Here is a 21,559-nt window from a genome sequence, read left to right as displayed (position 1 = left end):
ATGAGAATAGCTGTAGCTTCGATTAAAACCTATATACATAAAGGATTGTAGACTTTTCGAACAATCAGATAATGACTTGCTCCAACAGTTTTGATTATATTATTTGATTAAGTATGTTATTACTCTTTAATGTAACTACGTAAATATTTTAACCATGAGGATATGTTTACAGGACATACAAACAGCCATAAAATCCAACTGGAAAAGATATATTATGTTGTATTTTGCCATGCATTCTTGAGCATTATACCCTTGTCAAATGACTGAAAAGGCTGCTTTTGTTTATTTCTACCACTCTGGCCTCGGAAAAAGAAAATAGCAGCAAATGAGAGAAAGCAGGGATGGGCCATGGTGGGGGCATGGACTCAGTCAACTGGCAAAGAGCTGCTCGCCATGAATAGGTGAATGGCCATTGCTCAGTAAGTTCTCTGTTTATTCTCTTCTTTTTCCCCCCTTTCCGTCGCCCCATTGGTCTGGTCTACCCCCCCCCCCTTATCTACGTGCTTGTTCTCTCTCTCTCTCTCTCTCTCTAGAGTCCGAAAACAAAATGCTTGTCATAGCTCTGGGAAGTTAAAGCTATTTGGGGGGGAGGATATGTAAAGAAAAGAGGACAAATCTGATACTACTTGAGCACATGTGTTAACTAGAAACAGCTCATACTCTGTATCACAGAAGTGGGAGATGAAGTGTGCTGGACATGGTGGACTTTAGTCAGGAGGGAGGGAGTGTTTATTATGGACACAGGCATACACATACATACATACATACATACTCATACGCTGGAGGACCTTCACTTAAGTTTTCTTCAGCAAGGATACCTAGAAGGACACACGGCATATTATACTGTATATATAATACATGAACCAACAGACATACACACGCATATAAACTCTGTTATCACTATCAGAGTGGCAGTAACAATCAGGAAGAGATAAGACCAAAGAATACTGACCGCCTTGAGAAATGCACCTGCAGATAAGTATGTAACATGAGCACATAGAAGAGAGGAAAAATAGTATGAAAATCATCTTGTAGCTACTGGAAATTTCATTAGCTAAACAATGAAGAACAGGATGCTGTTTATGTATTGCTTTTCAATGTTTCTCTCGCACACACACACACACACACACACACACACATTCACTGTAGTTAACCATCAACAGGTCAATTCTGGGCACACAAGTACCAGACAGCTGTGAGTGAGATAGTGAGAGGAGATGGTCTACCAAGGTCAATATTAGCCCATTATCGTGTGATATCGAAACCTTTCAACATGCTGTGTGTGTGTGCCTGTCTGTGGGGATGTGTGTGCTTATTTGCTTTGTGAGGACCAATTTCTATTTAGACTTTAAGAAGGAGAAATGTTTGGAAACTGAGGACAATTTGGAAAATTAGATGAGAAGATCGATACTACTCTCGCGTCTGTCTGTTAGACATGAAACTAGCTTAGCTTACCACAAAGTTTGGAAACAGGGAAAAAAACTGGCCTGGGTCTCTCCAAAGAAAAAAAACAGCCTTGCAGCATCTCTAAAACTCACACACTAACATGTGATATCTTGTTTGTTTAATCCTTGTAAATGCGACAAGTGGTTTTACTGAAGTCATAAACATGAAAAAAAAACAGCAGTAAGGTTGTAAATTTTATTCAAATGTCAAGTAAATAAACATTTAAATATGTAACACATTTAATTACACAATTTACAACAAAAGCATACAAAAGTGATCATGTTTTCTTAAAATATGTTCGAAAAATTGGAGTTGGAATTAAAAGTTAGTTTGATTTAAAAAAAAAAAAAAAAACACAGTTTGGATGAGTCCTCAGTTCTTCTAATGCTTTCGGGACAGCTGAACACTACTGCCAGTTGATTGGCTCTTTTCCCTCCACTGTCCCAGCTCCTACATCGTCTTTCCCTTCTGTGTTGCAGTAGAAGGTAGTGGGGTCTGGGCCATGTCCAAATGAGCCCCATGACTGGTGGAAAGACATAACAGTGGTGGGCTCTCTTTGATTTAACTCACCGCCATCAATATTAGTGATTACATGAGAGTTTGAAGCAGTGATGTTGCCATATGTTACCACAGTGCTGGGATGTGAGACACTGGCATTGCTGGGAGCAATGGCGTTGCTATTGGTTACAGAGTTGAGGACATTGTCTGCGTTGCTGTTGTTGCTTGGCGTTCCAGGGAGGCCAGAAGGGGAAAAGGTCTGGGACGGGAGCAGATTACTGCCCGGGCTGGGGATAAAGGTGTTGGGACGACTGAAAGCCAGACGCTGGGTGAGTAGCAGCCGCCTGTCGGTCCAATCCTCCTGAGGCTGGCGATGGATCTTCATGTGAGCATTACGGGACTTGATTTTATAGAACATTCTGGAGCAAGGAAACAGAAAGACATGGTTAAAAAAGAAGACTTTAAAAATAGAAACCATCTGTTGGCTCGCCCTGAAGCCAAACACTGAGACGGTTTGTGTTGAAGCTCTCTCCGTTATGACTGGTTCTACTCACTTGCCACACAGCTTGCAGGGGAAGAAGCTGGCCAATGAGGGCACGGGAACCACCTCCTCCAGTCCAAACTGTCTGTCCACTGGCTGACTGATGGGCGTTATCTGGGAAAACAGGACCAATTGTAAGCTACTTTGGTGCGATTAACTTGTTTAGCTGCATTCCACACTGGATAACCACTTGAACAAAACTACCTAAATACTCCATATTGTTTCTCACGCCAAGCACACTTTTCTATTACATTTGTTTCTATTCTCTGAGTCCTGTCCATCAGGGATCAAAATGCATCATGGGAACAGATGACAAATCACAGGATAACAACAACAGGAAAAGAGAGAAATACAGGAAGAGCATGAGAACAAAAGCAACAGGCTGATATTAAAATGCAATCTAAAAGAAACATCTGCCGAGTACCAGAGTCCCTGGGTCAGCTGGGAAATCTTGACAAGACACAAAAAGATTTTAACACTAAATCCGCAACTGCTTCTTTTTAAGGTATTTCTTACAGTTTTCTGCTGCTCCATCTCCCCGTTTCTGTTCTCCTCCTCCTGTTTCTTCTGCTTGTCCAGGAGCCTCTTGCTCAGGTAGTAAAATTCAACACACTGGCCCACGGTCTTAGTCCTAACCTGCAGCATACACATGCAAACACACACATAATGAATACCTAGCAGTCAAAAATGACCTTTTCCATGGCTACCTGAGCTTGGTTCCAAATACATTCAACATATCTCAGAAAACATAATCAAGCTGATACATTCAGTGACAACTGAGCTCCAGCTTTTTATTCAGTGCTTATTTTGTGGATCAAGTTGCAACATGCAGTCATTTTAATAGCTGCAGAAAGGGAACACACTGTGAAGGTAACCACTGAAAGAATGCGGCTCATATAATTAGCAATGCATGAGTAAGGCTTCTACCATTTTCTGTATGAGTGAAAATTCTTTTCCATAAGTTCCCAGGGCTGCAGTGAAGAGACTCTTTTCACTGTTGGTCCAAAAGTCACTACCTACAGCGAGAGAGAGGAGGGTGAGGGGCAAACAGGACATGGGAAACAATTAAAAAACAAATACCAACTGGTCATCCTGCAGAGTGCTGCAAGTAATGCATCCACTGTTGGGAAAAGTCCTGCAGGAACTCTCTAGAAAATAACTGACAAAACCAGTGGCGGATGATGAATCTGCCTGTCACTGTGGATTGTAATGACCATCAGCTTTAACAATAAAACTTGCGTGTACCATGTGTACCATGTTTAATAGCTGGAGGGTGGGTTTTTAGACATTTTAGACATCTAAATGTTGTTAAGCTGTTGTCAGGGGGGCAGCTAAGTGGACACTACTGTGCAGAACAATGTTTACTCTGTACTTTATGTGGTTCTTGGTGGATTTAAATGAACCAGAGAGAGAGAGAGAGAGAGAGAGAGAGAGAGGAGAGAGAGAGAGAGAGAGAGAGAGAGAGAGAGAGAGAACTGCGTGGAGTTTGGGCTTCAACAAAGGCTACCATTGTACGTTCAGTGGGAATGGTTACTCCTTTGCTGTCTAACATTTTGACTGTTGTTGAGAAACACTGAACTTCCTTCACTGCAGCACATTTTAGTTTATTTTACTTCACCACGTCACCCTGCTAAAAGTTGACAACTTTGATTTGAATTCACTTCAAAAACATGACAGGGTTAGAGTCAGCTCATGTTAAATATCCGTAACCAAGCCAAAGAGTTATCTGAACATCGGGTGATCATTTTGGAATTATCCCTTAACAGACGTAGGAAACCCACAAGTTGTGTGTGGGCAAAGGTTACCAGAGTAGTGGTAGTCTCCTGTTGGTGAAGGCTGTGAGAACAACAGCATCTCCAGCGAAGCCTGCACAGAAGAGAGGGGTGTAGGATGCAGAGAAAAGACAGATGAGGCATGCAATGGTTCAGAAGAGAATTCACTGGATATGAATGAGTGAGAAAGAAAAGTAAGAAAGAAAGAAAAAGAAATGACAAGGAATGAGTGGGTGGGGAAAGATGCATGGAAGGAAGTCACGATGGGTGGATGAAAATGATGGAATGAGTGCATAATAAATGAATGAATGAGGAATAAGCAAATTATAATTATAATTATAATTATTATAATAATAATAATTATTATTATTATTAAGAAAGACAGTATTAGTACTCCTCTTCACTGCTTACCATTGCGTTCCCCTGACAGTAGTGCAGACAGTGCAGAGCCAGCTCTGTGTTACTGCCCCCTCCTGGTATGCAGCTGGAACTACACATGGACAACAGCTTTTCCACTGCGCATACACACAAAAGATTTCAGCAGTTAGCACTGTGAATTGAATGGGTCTATGTCAAGCATACAGCTCATTTTAAAATATCTGATTTATCTTCCATCTGTTCACTGTAACTTTGACCACTGAACTTATCGGTTGCTTGTAATTTTGAAGAATTGAGAATTTACTATCCTTTTCTGTGTAATTATTACTCCAAGCAGGTCTAAAAAAATAAGTTTGAGTTGAAAAGCTGTGGCATGTTGGTATGTCCTTTACCATGGTCTTGTAAGTTGGTGCTCTCCTCAAGACTGTCCCACGGTTTCCACAGCAGCTGTTCTCTAGGGGATTCCTGCTCTGGTGACCATAACCCTGAACCCTTGCTGTCCACAAAGCACGAGGGAAGCTGTGCCTGGAAATCATGACCTAAGTTGATATGCCTGTAGAGAAGGAAAGAAGTGAAGTGAAAAGGAGAACGTAAGTAATAATACCCTCTCTAAGCCTGCATTTTCTTTTAAATGCGCATTTTTAATTACAGATCTGTTTAATCTGTATGTGTAGGGGAGAGCACATTTAAGATAGAACTGTTGATCTGGCTGAACTATTGTAGACAGGTTTGACAAAATCTTATACATGTGTTAATGCTTTAGGAAGTTACAATATGAGGCTATACTGTTAGCATGAAGTTACCCTTAAACTGTGGGATGACACAATTTTGTTAAAATGGCAGGGATGGGGTAATTTGAGCCAAAGGATCTGGGGGAAATTGAGCCAGCTATTTTACTGTAATTTTACATTTCATTCTTATGCATCACCGAAATGATGTGACATTTTAGACCAGAAACCACCAGGCTTTAACTCCTATTGTGGGTTTGGACAGAGCAGTGGGAGAGGTACAAAAATGGGAAGTCAATTCATCAGGTGGCACGGGACATGATGATAAACAGGATGACTGTAAAGCAATACATTGATATGAAACAACAAGCAGACATAGCGAAGTCCAACTGAATGTTGGGACCTGGCGTTTGAGTTTGCATGATGAAATTACATTGATGTCCTGACCCCTATGTGGCTCAACTTATCCTCTCATATGGGGCAAGTTGAGCCAAGAGTCCACTTTTTTTTGGAAAGCCATATTTTGAAAACAGTTTATTTTAGATCCAAATTGATTAATCATTCCCAGAGATGCACCACATCCTAAAATATATGTACATATTTTAGTTGGAGACATTACTGTCATGTCCTCACTTTAAAGACATCTCAAGTAAAAAGATTTTCTTTTCATTCAGTGTCCTGTCTTGCAGTGAGAAATGTTTTCATAAACAGTCTTGGACCTGCACATGAATCTAGATCTACAACAAAAAACAAATCACTCGTTCACTCGTGCCATGGCCAAACTCTTCACCATGATTTAGGAAGAAGAAGACTTACTTTATTTTGAGACATCATGCAACTGAAAAGGTCATAGACTAACGAATCCCAAAGCATAAGTTTCTTCAGCATTTTACTTACGGTAACACACCGCACTCTTCTTCCTCTTCTCTACATGTTGTTTCCTCCTGATGGAGAGACAGAAGGGAGGAGTACAGCCCATTCCCCCTGCGTACAGGATTGAGGAGGGGTCGAGGAGTGTAGCGGCCCCTCTTTTGACCCCTGCTTGAGTGAAGGATACTGGGAAATGGAGTTCCAGTGTAGATCGGGGAGTCTTGTTGCTGTTCACAGGGAAAAAAACATTTATTTTGTTAATCCTGTCCTTGTCTGATTAATACGCAGTCACAATGTTTATTTATTTATTTTACAAAAAAAGCGAGTTATGAATTCTTCCTGCAAAATTTTTCATTTTGAACTCTCACTTCATGGACTCTAGCTTTGCATCAGGGCTCTGCTCTGATTGGCTAACCCTAACCCCTAACTTTAACCAACAGAGGCAACAAATACTCGCCAATCAGAAGCAGACTTTTTGAAAATTTAGCGGGAAAAAAACGAGTGTGATTCAAACAGTTAACAGAATTGTCCCTCCTGACTAATAAAGAGAAAACAGTACAGACCCATTGAACATGGTGCAAAGCAAAGCATTGTTCAACCCCATTCATTTTCCGTGGGACATGAAAAAAGGCATTGTGGGATCCAAGGTAAAGCGGTACTGGTCAGTAATGTGAAAAACTTAAACTTGAAAAACAAATGAGGGGGAAATTCAAAGAAAAATATATGCAATGGTTTAGTATTTAGCTACCTGAAGATTTTTGTTCTACTTTCTGGGATCCCTCTTTTCTATGTTGCTTGCCTTCAGGATAGCTGGTCTGGGAGTGGTGCTTTGAGCTAAACGCTACAGTCAGCATGCTAACGTCCTCAAAATGACAATGCTAACACGCTGATTTTACGTATGTTTTCCATGTTCACCATCTTAGTTTTGCATGTCAGCATGCTAACATTTGCAAATTATCACTAAACACCAAGTAGTTATTTGGTAATAAAGCCAAGTAACATAATTTTGTGTGGCTAAAATTATATTAAGCCAGCTAGAGGATATGCATCAACGGAATATTTTCTTCTCTTGAATGTACACAAAACTGCTTAAATTTGCTTCTTTAAAATTGTACCCTGTGCTCAAAAATAGCAGAGTTGCCATACTGTACCTGTAGCTGTGATTGGTTCAGGTTGGCCGGTCCATTCTTCACTTTCTGCGTCACCATGAAAGGGGCTATCTTTTCTGCTGCCTCAAAATTTTGGCTGGGAAGGTGAGTAGGAGTAGGAAGATGGAAGGAGGTATGTGGGGACGTAGCATTGGAGGAACAGAGAGCTCTCGGTGGGTGGAGGGATGAGCGGTGGGAAGAGGACATGAGGAATGGCAACTCTGGAGACTGAAGGACGTCGTGTGAGGCTGGAAAAATGCGAGGGGTCAGGACACGAACATCAGAAAAGAGGGGAAAGTCATGGTATTGTCATGGTATTGTCATGGTATTGTCATGATGTTGTCATGATGTTGTCAGTATCTGTTTGTTATTTGGATTATAACTAATTATTGTGACAACCCACATATGAATTCAATTGTTCTAGGTGAACGTGTCATTTTTCCTGTGGTGTGAGTACAAAAGATGTCACAAGATGTTACAAATGGTTTCATAACTGAAAATGTGAAAAGTGAAAATGTAATTTGCATACAGGAAGTTGGAAATTTCAAAAGCTCACCAACAAAAACCCACATGTCCCGTAAATTTGCATGTGGGTATTAACCTGTGGTTTATTTTTGGTAAGGAGGGAAATAAAGAGAATTTAAATTATTTCATGTTTAGTAGTCTAGTCTTTTTTATACAGTTCTGTTTTTCTTTCTCAGAACTGTTATGACAGACTCTGGATGAACTTTTATCCATTATTTAAATTTCTTTTCTTACTATTGGACTTTCATTCAGAAAAATGCACACACAATCCCTTACCTGTGACGTTGCCATAGTCGCTACCATGAGAAGATGTCAGGTTGCCCTCATTGCTGCTGGGATCGCCTGATGACTGTGGAAAACAGTGTGACAGCAGTGGAAACTTCCATATCATCCCAGAGGAATGGACGGGTGGGAGAGACTGAAGGCGGGAAGCAAAAAACTGGAGCGTGCCAGGTGACTCTCCCCCCTGGGACACTGAATGTCCTGTGCCCCCAAATGCAATGGGAGAGTCCATTTTGGAGGGTGAGTGGGAAGGAGCTGGTAGAGGTGTGGGCGGAGGACTAAGAACTGAAGACATGAGGTGGGACGATGTGGGAGGAGAGGGGAAAGATGGGAGAGAGGGGTGAGCAGGTGAAGAAGAGGAGGAGGGAGGCAGGTAGGAGTCTGAATCAAAAGCACAGCTGTGCCTCGACTTGATCAATCCAGGGCTTCCTCCTCTCCCTCCCCCAAATTCCCAGATCTGTCCAGAGGAATCCCCACTGGAAATCACAGGGATTCTTCTCTTTCGCTGGGAGAGGAAAGCCTCAGAGAAGGAGTCCAGTTTCTGAGTGTACTTCCCGCTGCTGATGCTGAGAGCCGATCGCTGCGATAGGAACCCTGAGGCCAAAGCGTGGGTGTCTGCTGTTCCTCTCCACCTGCCCTCTCCTGTCTGACTCGAGGGAGAGATGTTGAGCCAGGGTCCTTCAGCCTCTGCTGATTGAAGCTGATCCTCACCTGAGCCACAGCTGGATCCATAATCTTCTTCTCTTCCTAAATAATTGTCACTCACTCTTGAATCGGTCCTACAATATTCTATACTGCTGTCGCTAAAGCTTCCTGCCACACTTCTGTTGTAGGAAGTACTTTGCTTAGTAAAGTGGCTAACATTAGCCTCCCTATTGTAAACGGTTTCGTTTTTAGCTTCACAGCTAACATTTGCATAATTATTATAGTTTGCTCTGAGTTTACGCCTGAGTCCTTCCTCACTGCCACAATTCATAATGTAAAAAACATCATTAGGGTTACTGTAGCAATCACCTTTATTATAAAAATTGTCTGCAGGGCTTTCACAACTCTCCCCATCCTCCCAAGTGTCCTCTTTTTTGCTGCCACCATACCAAGTGTCAACAAAATGGCTCCCCAACTCACTTTCTCCATCAAGCTGGCCTCCCAAGTTAGCGTCTCTGTCCAAAACGCTACCAATTGTGTTTAGCAAGCCTCTGTCACCCCCACTGCTCCCCCCCCTTCCCCCAGAAGAGATGCTTGAATTTGGGAAGGAGGTTGTGGATTCTTCCCCTCTACTTCCATATTGCTCCAGAGGATCCAGGGCAGACTGAGAGGAGGGGAATCCCAGTTCGGGGCTTTGAAGGCTGGGCAAAGTGAGGTGAAAGGATGTGTTATGGCGATGGTGGTGGTGGTTGGGGAAGGATTGGGTGGATGTACTGTCGTCCATGATGGCTCGGTGGGTGTAGCTAGAGTGCCTACAAGGATACAGACATAAACATGGTGTAAATATAAATTAAATCATGTCACAACATTAGCAGCAGTGGTTTAGCTGGTACCTAGCCTACTCAATAGTACAGAGCACATGTATAAATTAAATTTCTGTGACCCACGACATTCCATGACCTAATTAGAAATTTTAGCTAGTTTAGAAAGTTTGCTACTGCAAAAACTTAACCATTTGGCTTCTATTTTGTTAACTGTTACCAAACATGGTGCCTCCATTGTATTTAGCTTTACCAATTTTAATAGCTGTGATTTCAGTCACCATTATGATCCAAGAGATTCTATGACACTAGAGGGTAACTACACGAGTCTTCACCAGATATTGACAGATGACGTACCAATTCACATTACAAGAGTTTCTGCTGTCAAAGCTACCAACAGTTTTGACCCTCTCTGTATCTATGAATTTCTATCTAATTATTACAGTAGCACCATTTATGCCAACAGCTTCTTTCAAAATAGAGTAAATATTATAAAATATTTGCAGTTGTAATATAGCTGAAGCTCCTAATCAGGTCGCAGAATCTGATGGCTTAAAGATTTTGATGCAATTTGTTTGATGCTCTTTGTCCAACTGGGTAATGTAAATCTGTAACGCCACTTTCTAATGACTGTAGGTATGATGTAGTTATTGTGTTAGGCAAAATAGTCCATATTCAACTCACAAGAGAAGGCAAGAGTTTCTGCTGTCAAAGCTACCAACAGTTTTGACCCTCTCTGTATCTATGAATTTCTATCTAATTATTACAGTAGCACCATTTATGCCAACAGCTTCTTTCAAAATAGAGTAAATATTATAAAATATTTGCAGTTGTAATATAGCTGAAGCTCCTAATCAGGTCGCAGAATCTGATGGCTTAAAGATTTTGATGCAATTTGTTTGATGCTCTTTGTCCAACTGAGTAATGTAAATCTGTAACGCCACTTTCTAATGACTGTAGGTATGATGTAGTTATTGTGTTAGGCAAAATAGTCCATATTCAACTCACAAGAGAAGGCAAGAGTTGTCACATCTCCAAATTGGTTTGTACGGAGCCCTGCAGGTATTTTTAATTCCAAACCAAGCTCCAGTAAGCAGTTTTTAGCATGCATATTCCTGTTCCATTTACGCTAACACAAGATTCCTCGACCGATGCCACTTCGTTTAGTTAGTCCTCAAAAACAAGCGACAGATTACCTGTAATCAGACGTTTACATTGCATAAATGCCTGTACCAACGAAGACCAAAAGATTTAAGTCTTTGCTGGGTTTTCTTTCTTTCTGTCTTGAAACCACACTCTGCTCTAAATAGGACAGCGCGTGAGTCAGAAAGAGAAAGAACGAAGGAAGATGAGATGAAGAGACAAATGCACTGTATACGTAGTGGTGTTTTTTTGTTGTTTTTTTTACCAGTCCTTGGCGCTTAATTTCCTTTTCACATATGTTCGTCCTCTGTTGTGCATGTTTTTGGTTCCTGGCGGTTCGTCTGATTTTCTTCATCATTCTCTCTGACTTTTTTGTGCTCTTTCGCTCTCCACTGTCTCAAGTGTTGGTCTAATTATTTCCCCCTTCAGATTTTCAACCTCTCATATACTCCTTCCTATCTGTCTCTCTCTCTCTCTGTCTCTCTCTCTCTCTCTCTCTGCTGTGTATCCTTTGACAGCACACACACACACATACAGTCTAAAGCAAAATGGACACACACCACACACACAGACCACATATACTGTCTTTTTCACACTAATGCACACACACACTCACAGACTCATTTACTCACTGAATTACTCACTGAAGCACACGTACATAGGCACACACACTCTCTGACTTTCACACTCACACACACACACACACACACACACACACACACACACACACACACACACACACACACACACACACACTTGCAGGTGTCAGAGGGGACCAGCGGGTAGTGATGTTGGCTCTGCCTTTTCGTCGTCGTGGTAACCACATCCTGAGGAAACAAATGCTGACGGATCTCCCTCCTTTCAGCTATCTTTATCTCTCTGCCCCCCTCCTCCATCTCTCTGTCTCTCTTTCCGTCTCTCTGCCCCATAGTTCTCTCTCTCTCTGTCTCTTTTTCTCACCGTGCGCCCAGCTTTGTTTTCTCTGTCTCTCTCTTGTCCTGCCTTTCTTCTCCTGTCATTTGCTTGAATGTTATCTTCTCTGCTTTTGCCAGTCTTTCGTGTCCTCTTTGGTCTTTGGTAAACATCTATGCTTTTTCAAGTGTCAAAACCCCTTTCTTGGCTACTATTCTTCTTTTTCTGAAGTTTTTGTTCTGTAGTTTCTTTCTTTTTCTAAGACATTAACGCTGAGGTTGAGTTACTAAACACTTAGGGATGTGTACAAAGGCTTCAGTGTTAGAAACAGTTGAAATAAATGTCCTTTTCACACCTTTAATTACATTAATACGAACTATAAGCTGAATGTTTAAAGTACTACTTTGGTAGTTTTTTAGCTGTATGATAAGGTGAGTATGTGTGAATAATTCACTCACTTATGTATGTGCCTGTACATTAGTGCTTCTGTGAGTGTGGAAGTGCATACATCTTTGTGTGGATACAAAGTACATTTTGTAAGTGTATGTGTGTGTGTGTGCGTGTGTCTGTGTGTGAGAGAGAGAGAGTGTGTGTGCAGAGGCGGTAGCGTAGATGTTTACCAGATCAAGATTCTCCGGCTGAGTCAGCTGACAGGAAGTGAGAAAGAATGAAACAGGAAGGAAGACGGCAACAAACGATGAGGTTCAGGGAACCCTCTAAACCCTCTGCAGCCCCACCTACTCACCCACCCACCATACACACATCCACACACATGCCTTAAACATGCCAATGTACCGTTTTCTAACTTTGTTATGTCATATAACCTTAAAACACTACCCACTCATGCACACGTAACCTCAAACACGACCGCTGACAGGTCCACAAGTCTGTGAGCAACTTCAATAACCGCACACACACACACACACACACACACACAAGACAGGGTATGATCCAGCAGTTTAAATAAAAGGGACTAAATGAAGGTGAAACACACATCAGCATCCAGCACCCTAATATATTAACAGGCTTGTTATCTGTGGTGAAAAAGTTATTGAAATGTAAAAATAGATTTGACCATTAAAGAAAAAATGTTTGCTGTAAAAAAAAAAAGTACAAAACAAAAGTAATTAAATAAAATATTGGCAATATTTTTATTTTGGTGGTAGTATGGGTGATGCTAGGTCTAACTCCTTTCAGTATTGTTTTTAGTTGTTGAAAACCAATGCGATTCAATGCTAATCATATTTTATCTTAATCTGCAAGATTACGGCCCTGCAGAGTCATCAGATTAAATGATTGTTGTTAAAAGTAAGTAAAAAACAGCAAAATGTAAATATGTGGAGTAAATGTATTATGTGGAATAACGGTATATATGTACATTATACACTATATTCACTATTATTATAGTGAATTGCATATATGATCAATTATAAAATGTACAATGTAAATGTATAAAATCTCACAAAACAGAAATACTCAAAGCAGGCGTCACTGCCTCCAATTGTGCGTACATAATTCGAGTTAAAGTACTTCATTACTTTCTAAATCTGGAAAATAGGCCTGTATATTATATAAAATACAATACTGTATAGGAAAAAAGCATCTTTTGTAAAACTGCATTCAGGCACATAAATATCTTTATGATAACAGTTCAGATCTCCAAAACCAATATTTGACATTCATTCCCATTGAGCTACGAAGATTTTGTCCTGTGTTGGGTTGATACTAAACTTGCCAGTGGATTGCCGCCCATTCGGTCTTGGGGCCCCTTTCATCAAATTTGCAACATGCGAGCCGTGACTTGCGACATGAGATAATTACCTTCCTGACACATTTCCCTCATCAAATCAAACACCATGTTTGCGACACAACATTCACGAGCATGCAAGACCCTGATGGACTCGTGTGCAGTTTGTGAGTGACAACCGCAATGTGATGCTGCCGCCATTTGCGACCTGGGTGCAAGCAGTGCTCGCAAAAACGCTTTTGTGAAACGGATCCCTGTTTGGATAAAATAAATTGTTTAAATCCAAAATGTGTTAATCTATCAAATCAGCGTCTTTCAAATACAGTCCTTTAACAGTTCCTTTAATGGTAATACATTTGCTTGTTGTTCATGATCCAAATAAGTGACTTCATCAGACAGTGGACACAGAGAGAGCGAGAAAAGGAGCTGAAGTGTGTGTGTGGATTGTGCTGCTGTGATCATGTTAATGCTGAGGTCACTTATACAGTGTGACTACTTCTCATAGTTGGAAACCTCAGGATTAACATGCATTATAGATAATAGTGTGGTAACTACACAACCTGTCTGACACAATAACCTCAATATTAGCATATGTGATACTTTTGACAGCATATTTTATTGATATATCTTGTTATTTGAGGTCAGTTTAGGCTGGTACAGATAACCTCGCTACGTCACTTTACACTTCATTCAAATATCTGGAGTCTGAAGGTTCCACGGTGAATGCAAAGAGGTACAGCTGCTGCAAAACATTCTCTGACAACAATATTAAACACATTATCCTTAATGCCGATATCTGAGTCACCGTCTCTGTGGGTACGAATCGAGAACCAGTAAGACTGATTGATTTTTCTATCCTTAGACTTGCAGTCAAACAACATGCAGGTAACTGGCAGCGGGAAGTGAGATTCTCTTGCTGCTCTTGAATTTGTCAGAATCCGGAAAAATGTACATTGAAAGTGAATTAACATAGCGTTTTAATGAGACTCGTTTTACGTTGTTCTTGCTCACCCAACATGGGAGTTTTGTTTGTTGAATTCAACTTAAAAATCCTTCTTGGGGGAGGGGGGCTTGTAGTGGTCATATAGTCACAAATTTTAAGACAAAATTATGTCCTTTCAAGATATTTGAAAATTAAGCGCACTGAAGAAAAGATCTAATTTGAACTTGAAAAGAAGTTTTTAGTAATAAAACCGTTCAAAGTTTGCACCTCAATAAGGCGTCACGTTTAGCCTTCAAAAACCTTAACTGAAATTACAGTGGTTTCTTACCAAGAGGTTTTTTGACTTCTTCGTCTCTGCATGTAAAATTCAGCATACCCTATGTTCTGTATACCACTGACTCTGACATGGTTTGCTCATTTGTCCCCTTGTTTGTACGCATTTGCATACATTCATGTTTGTCTGTGAACATACCCTTGACAAAACAGCCAAAAAAAAATGAATGAAAGGATGTGAGAGGATGGAAGGGGAGTGCGGAGGAGTCACTACGGGGGAGACACTTCTCTAGTTTTCTCTCAAATTCACCATAAAAAGCTGCGGGAGCAGAGGAGGGGGAAAGAGAGACGTACTTCTGGACTTTTTCTTTCTTATCCGGGCCGTCTCTCCGACAAGTAATGACTGGTGGGAACAGAGTGGCTGAATGGATGACGGAGAAATCAAACTGCCAAATAACATGAATCTTGGTTTATCACAAAACAGGCCTTTTTTATTAAACTTAGCCTGTAGACTACCAGCACTTTAACGAGTATGCCAAAGGTGTTTGTCGACTAGGCTTATTCCTCCTTGATAACCTTCTTGTTATGTGACGATGGGCCATGATGACACTGTAGACGCATGTGTAACAAAGAGTTCAAGAAAGTGTAACATTACCTAAAAAGCATGACGGAGTATATAAAATACTGAACACACAGCAGTGAAACTGCTACCAAAAGGCTCATCACACAAGAAGTATTGGGAAAGAGATGTTTTTTTTCAAAACATATCCTTTAATTGCCTTTTTATACAAACACATGACGCTAAAAGGCAACTCTGATTCAAGTAATTCAAGAGATTTACTCAAAAAACAGTGTATCCTTACCACAAAATGATCCCCATTTATTAAACGACTTTGGAAAACAGTCTTGGAAAGTGTGTTAAATTATATGTAAAACACCGTCAGACAGTAATACAATTCTATAAAATCAAAGCTAAAAAAAAATCAAAATTGCATATTTACATAGAGTTTAGATTCATGCAACTCTTCGGTGCAGAGAAATTCTAATTTCTATGTGTGATCTATGATTTGTGGTTGTAGATTGGAATTTAGATCAGCGTTTCAGTCACATACACTTGTAAACAGATTTTCACAGCTTTGGTGTTGGGACCCCAGGCAGGTTTGCTTGATGTGTAGAAAGAGTTGCAGGAAAAAGTTTGAAAGTGCCTCTGTTGATTATATCTATTTGATGTATTTGAACTAAACAAAATAATGCGGTAGGAAATATAACATATTTTCCTTTTAATACCTTTGGGGCTCTTACAAAAGCATAAATGCAGTCATGAAAATCACATGCCAGCTTGACAGGAGCTTTCTCATCTAAAACAAGATCACATACCACAAAATGTTCAGAGACCCCGCTGTGCGCACATGTGACTGCAATACTCCACATTTCTAACGACTGCTACAGGCTTCTTTCATGTAAAATAAACCATTTCAGGCTGCGCCACAGCAGGACCCACCTTAACGCATTTGTACAAAGTCCATAAAAACTACAGTGTGGAGTATAGTGCGTTTTCTCTTTTGTTTCAATATATGTGGTGGGTGTCAAGGGACATTCCCACGTTTGCAGTTTCACAGGATGGACCTTCATTTAGCAATACACACGGCGAAATGTGCCAAACATTGGGTATGCATTCTTCATACAAAAATTGACAACCGTGTTGAAGCTGTTATCTAAAACTCAACAAAGTGCACCGATCAACCGAAACTGTTCACTGCGGTGACACATAATTCAACTTGTAAAGAGCTAAGAAAGCTTCTAGCTCTATCAAACTTCCAACTTCCCATTTTCTGCAGCATTGTGTTATAGATGTGCACAAGTGTAGTATAAGTTAATGGCAACTTCACGATAACGTCTATATTGTTGGTTAAAATCTGTAATCTTATTGTGATCACACATGCACAAAGCCGTCAAACATCTGACTCTGCTGGTTCAGTATGATACTGATAATATGATACGTTCCACCATTGGATTTTCCCCATACATGAAGTACATGCATGTAAAATACATGTTTCTAATTTTGTTTAAAAGGACTGAACACATGAATCCATTCAAAGGTCACAGAGTACAACGTGAGATCACACGTTTGAGGGGTTCTTCCTTTGCTTTAAGCTATCACATCATTCAAACTAATAATGGATTTTGTTGTGCAGTGTTGCAAATATACAATAAAATACAGTATTACATATTTTTACGCTTGGAAAAAACTATTTACTATATATACTATATTCCAATAAAGGTTGAACTAGCCGCTGACGCACTACAAAACATACTGTAATTCTGGTGAGTGAATATGGCTACACTGCCAGTAAAATGATTAACACAGAGTAAATAAGTAGAGAATTAAACATTGTATTTTGCTCTCTTTCAGAAAAAAGTATTCTCTGGATATAAAAACACCAGTGTCAGTGTTGGAAGGTGCAGCACATATTCACCATTTTGGTTGTGATGTATAAACCAGAAGCCTTTATTTAATTATAATGCTACACACAAACCCAAATCACAGATTATGGACCAGCATATATGAAAATATATTTCTGAGATAAAAAAAATTTGTTGCACAGGTTCTGGGGTCATCCAATAATCATAACCAATTTCCCAAAGAGGATCAATAAAGCTTTATTGTGTGATAAACATATGATGTTTACAGCGTAAACATATGAGATGATGAGGCTTCAGCTAGGCACAACCATATTTTCACATACTGTAAGTCTAATCATTTTGGAATTGAATCCAGACATACATAGTGGGTTGGGCTTGTAGATTTGCATATCATAGAAGACTGGGATTTTGGCATTGGCAGGGATCTGCGCTCTCCGAGTGCCCTTCTAGGTTGTTATAGTTATACACTTGACAGTGACTCTGGTGTCTGCAAAACTGCAACAACACCATAATGCGGAAATAAAGCAAATATGACGAGGTGAAATAAATAAGAAATAATGCGTTAATACAGAGTGCCTTGAACTTTTCATGTGTTATTTTTTACAGTTTTAAATCAGTCTGGATGCAATAGGGATTTTTTATACTGATCAGCATATAATAACACAAAAACAAATCTATGCAGATCTAAATGAAGTGCAAAGATTTTAAACGCTCCAAATTCATCACAGGTGCAGCCGATTGATTGTTTGCATACTAATTTGAATGGCAATTTTCTGTTTGTAATCCAGTTGTGACAATGGATTTTAGGTTACACACACTCAGTTTATAGTCTTTATCTTAGCGAAAACTGCACCTTAAGTTTGTAGGCTATTCCGTGACTGAGAAGTACCAATCAGGAGAGGAATATTAGAACATTTTCAAGGTGTGTGCCTGCGTGAGAAGCTTACCTCCCTCACAAGGCCCGCGGCACCTGTGAGGGAGCTACAGGGTTGAGAAGGGAGACACTGTGCATACGACAACTGTTTTCCGGATGCTTCGCCAGCGAAAAACATCACATGTCATCTGAGGTAATGTCTGCCAAAAAGGCATGAGGGAAACCAAGCATAAAAAGGTTTTATGGCCTGATGGGTCAAAAATGTTGCTTTCTGGCCATCATAGTAAACGCCAAACACTGCAAATCACCAGAAACACACCACACCCAACCTGAATTGGGTGTAGCAGCATTATGCTGTGGGGGCACTTCTCTGCAGTAAGCCCTGTAAACCTTGTGAAACATAAAGCCAAAGCCATGTAGATAAATATGAAAAATATCCTGCTACAAATATATATATATATCTATATCAAAATTCAGCCCCCAGTCAAATCCAGCATGTGTGGCAGGACTTTAAATTGCAGTCCATTCACTGCCCCAGTTCTACTTAACAGAGCTTGAGCACTTTGGCATTTCACTCCTTCTTTCAGATAGAGTGTGAACAATGTTGCTTAAAGTGATTTAAAAATGTGTATTGATGCGACAAGAAGGCAGCTTGACTCAATTCTGGCTCCTCGTGCTTTGATCATCATGTTGAGCAGCGGAAATGCTCGATACAGATGTTTTTAAATTCAGGCCTTCGTTGGTACAGACTGACGCTTCACTTCATAGTGTAAGACACAAAAGTGGCTGTTGCCCCCCTTCTGTCTGCAGATGTTAAAGGAGGTCACAAAATCAAAGGAGGTCAAAAATAGCAACAACAACACAACACAAACTCGTCTTCTTCAGTTTAGACAAACTAAATATTAAACAGCCTCCAAAATGACTATGAAGTTGAATCCACTCCTCATTAAACAGTTTCAACAAAAACTGACCATTATGCGCTTATTTAAGGTAGGATTTTGTAAAGGGATGCTATAGTTTAACTTAGTAAGGGGTAACAAATGAACTGCTAACTGAGTGTAGCTTCCCAGTCTTATCAAAGCTCAGCTAATCAATTTCTTCTATGGTTACATCCCAGACTTCAAATTACATGTGGGCCTTTTGCTAAAATAACAACCATATTATGTTTAACTGTACCTGGGTCAGGAGGCAAATTGAAGCCCTGGTTTATCTTATCATGATATTTTTACAAAGTGTTCACAAGTCAGGCTTGTGGTTTTAAGCCTCTTTGTGTAAGAGCATGTTTAGTGCAAACCCCAGCATGATGCAGGTAAAAACACTAATATGCTACAAGTAATGCTGAGGCTCAGAACTCAGTATTGTACAGTTTGTCACTTTAGAAAAAAGCTGTATTTTGTAGCTACTGTCCACAATATGCATGTCTACGTGGACTTATCAATCAGACTTATTAGAAATTCAACGAGAGCACATTTTCAGATCAAAATTATACTTTCATCAGAATGATTTGATAGATTTGATAGCGAATTACACAGAAGTTCATTTATATTTTCACTTTTGCATTTCTAAGTGCAAAATGTGTAAAAAGGATAATGGATGTCTTCCTAATACTGATTTACAGCTCCTCATTTGTTCACAATGCACATCTCACCTTTAATAGCAAAATCCACCGCCTCCTTAGTGACAAAACAATTTGAACTACATTTGTCATGTTTGTATCCAAAGTGACATTGAAATCTAATCACGTGCACCTACAGTTGTAAATGTCACTCTAGGATTAAAGCAGCTGTTAAATGATGGCAGATGAAGAAGACTCAGGGGGCTAGGTGTACTTGTTGCTAATGCTAATGTTGGGTTAAGTTAAACTTTCTCTAAACACGTTGTGAAAGGTTCCTGCCGTTTTTGTGTTCTGCTCAGACAAAAGGAGGAAAGAGAATAAAATGTATTCTTACCTGTTCAGTTGTCATTACGATGAGAGATGTGTCAGTGGCAGTGAAATGCATGTGTGCATGGTCTGCTGGTAGACAGACATGTGTATGAGAAAGGGGGAGGAGAGAGAGAGAGAGATGGCGAACAAGAGAGAGCTGTAGTTTCACCAAAGATTGATTGGCTGTGGTCGCTCTTTCGGTTGATCTTTCAGCCTTTCATCCAACTTGTCATAATGGCAGTGTGTGTGTGTATAGGTGTGTGTATGTGTGTGTATGTGTTAAGCTGTGTCATAGTGATGCTGGAAACAAGAGAAAAACACCCTAGTGTGTGGCTTTAACCTCTTACAGACATACACACGCACGCGCGCGCACACACACACACACACACACACACACACACGCACGCACACACACTTTCAGTCTGAGTGGGTGTTTTTTTTTCTCCCGTCTTATCCCTCATTTTCTCTTAGGGTCTCTTTTGGTTTTTAAAGGGCCACTTGTAATATACACACACACATTGGACCACTGACAAAACCAAATGCATATAGTACATGCTCATAAACAGCACGTTGCTTTGAAAAAATGGTTTGTTCAAGGGATTTACATTTGCAGTTAGGCGAGGTCTAATGTCTGCATGGGGAAAGTATGCACCGTAGAATTTCTGGGCGGGTATTTGCACTTTTGTCTTTTCTCTTACTCAATAAAAGAAATCCTGGTCACTATTGTTGTGGACTCTTGTTCTAGTTTTTGGGAAAAGTTAAAGAAAAGCTTTGACATTGATTCTCTTGCTGAGAGTTTGATGAGAAGACCGATACCATTTTCACGGTGGTAAATTACGGTAATTATGTATCTAAAGCCAGCAGCCAATCAGCTTAGCTTAGCTAAGACTGGAAGTAGGGGAAAGAGCAAACCTGGCTCTGTCCAAAGGTAACAAAATCCACCTGCCAGCATCTCTAAAGCTCACTAATAACATGTCACCTTATGTCTTGTTTAATCTGTGCAAATTAACTAAATGTAAAAAAATAACAATTTGCCTTCAACTAATCTTTGGACAGGAACTGAATAAGCATGTTTCCCAAAACGTTCCCTGTTCTGAAAAAAAGTCCTTGTTTCAAAATCTAGTGTCAACCCATTCATTATTTTTAGTTTTGTGCTTGTATTATTTATGTTTGTGTTTAAATGAATTATCACAGAGCAGATCTGAGGCCAGTTAGTATTCATTAAAAAAATGTAGTGTTAGGACTTGTGGATTAACATATGTATTTTAACTGATGTTCTGTTTTTGAAAATCAAAAGTAAAGTTCCTAACCAGCAGCCACTCTACCCTGATCCTCTAAAGGGGTGTTCCCACAGAAAGCATAGCGAATTTTCGGTCGCACTTCTCGCACGAGTTTGATTGGTGGATTATTTGGGTTTATTCGCGAGTAAACCCACGATTTATGACCCACAATTAACAGATTTTGCTGTGTGAACGGATCAAAAGGATGCCGAAATAACATCTGAATTCATGTTTTGTCAGGTCTTTCGGCAAGATGATGAAGCAAACAACTTTTAAAAGGCTTGTTTTCTGAATGGCGTTCGGATTGATCAGTGCTATGCTATGCTAAATTGTTTCAAAGTAAAGTAAAGTAAATGTTACAGCTGATGGCTAGAATCAAGTAAAA

The 21,559-nt window shown here is 40.1% G+C and overlaps 1 protein-coding gene across 4 annotated transcripts; it reads right to left on the bottom strand.

The window, feature by feature from the left end:
• Positions 1-1,627: 1,627 nt before the first annotated feature.
• On the bottom strand, positions 1,628-20,075 carry LOC119913271. Of its 4 annotated transcripts, XM_038732670.1 has the most exons (12): positions 11,063-11,261; positions 8,183-9,645; positions 7,385-7,629; positions 6,261-6,460; positions 5,028-5,188; positions 4,669-4,772; positions 4,291-4,351; positions 3,413-3,501; positions 3,002-3,121; positions 2,499-2,599; positions 2,075-2,363; positions 1,628-1,969 (listed from the first exon to the last, which is right to left on the bottom strand). In XM_038732670.1, the coding sequence occupies exons 1-12, from the start codon at positions 11,113-11,115 to the stop codon at positions 1,853-1,855; spliced, it is 3,003 nt and encodes a 1,000-aa protein (XP_038588598.1). In that variant the 5' UTR covers positions 11,116-11,261; the 3' UTR covers positions 1,628-1,852. The 4 variants fall into 4 exon arrangements, with proteins under 4 accessions (XP_038588598.1, XP_038588595.1, XP_038588594.1 ...); XM_038732667.1 differs by lacking the exon at positions 11,063-11,261 and adding an exon at positions 19,920-20,075 and having other exon boundaries at positions 1,628-2,363; XM_038732666.1 differs by having other exon boundaries at positions 1,628-2,363; positions 11,063-11,260.
• Between the last annotated feature and the right edge of the window lie 1,484 nt (positions 20,076-21,559).

This window comes from Micropterus salmoides, unplaced genomic scaffold (genome assembly GCF_014851395.1).
Source record: "Micropterus salmoides isolate LMB-PRFRI ecotype aquatic unplaced genomic scaffold, ASM1485139v1 Ms_hic_scaffold_2, whole genome shotgun sequence".
Taxonomy (NCBI): Eukaryota; Metazoa; Chordata; class Actinopteri; order Centrarchiformes; family Centrarchidae; genus Micropterus; species Micropterus salmoides.
This window is presented reverse-complemented; position numbering and strand designations above follow the sequence as displayed.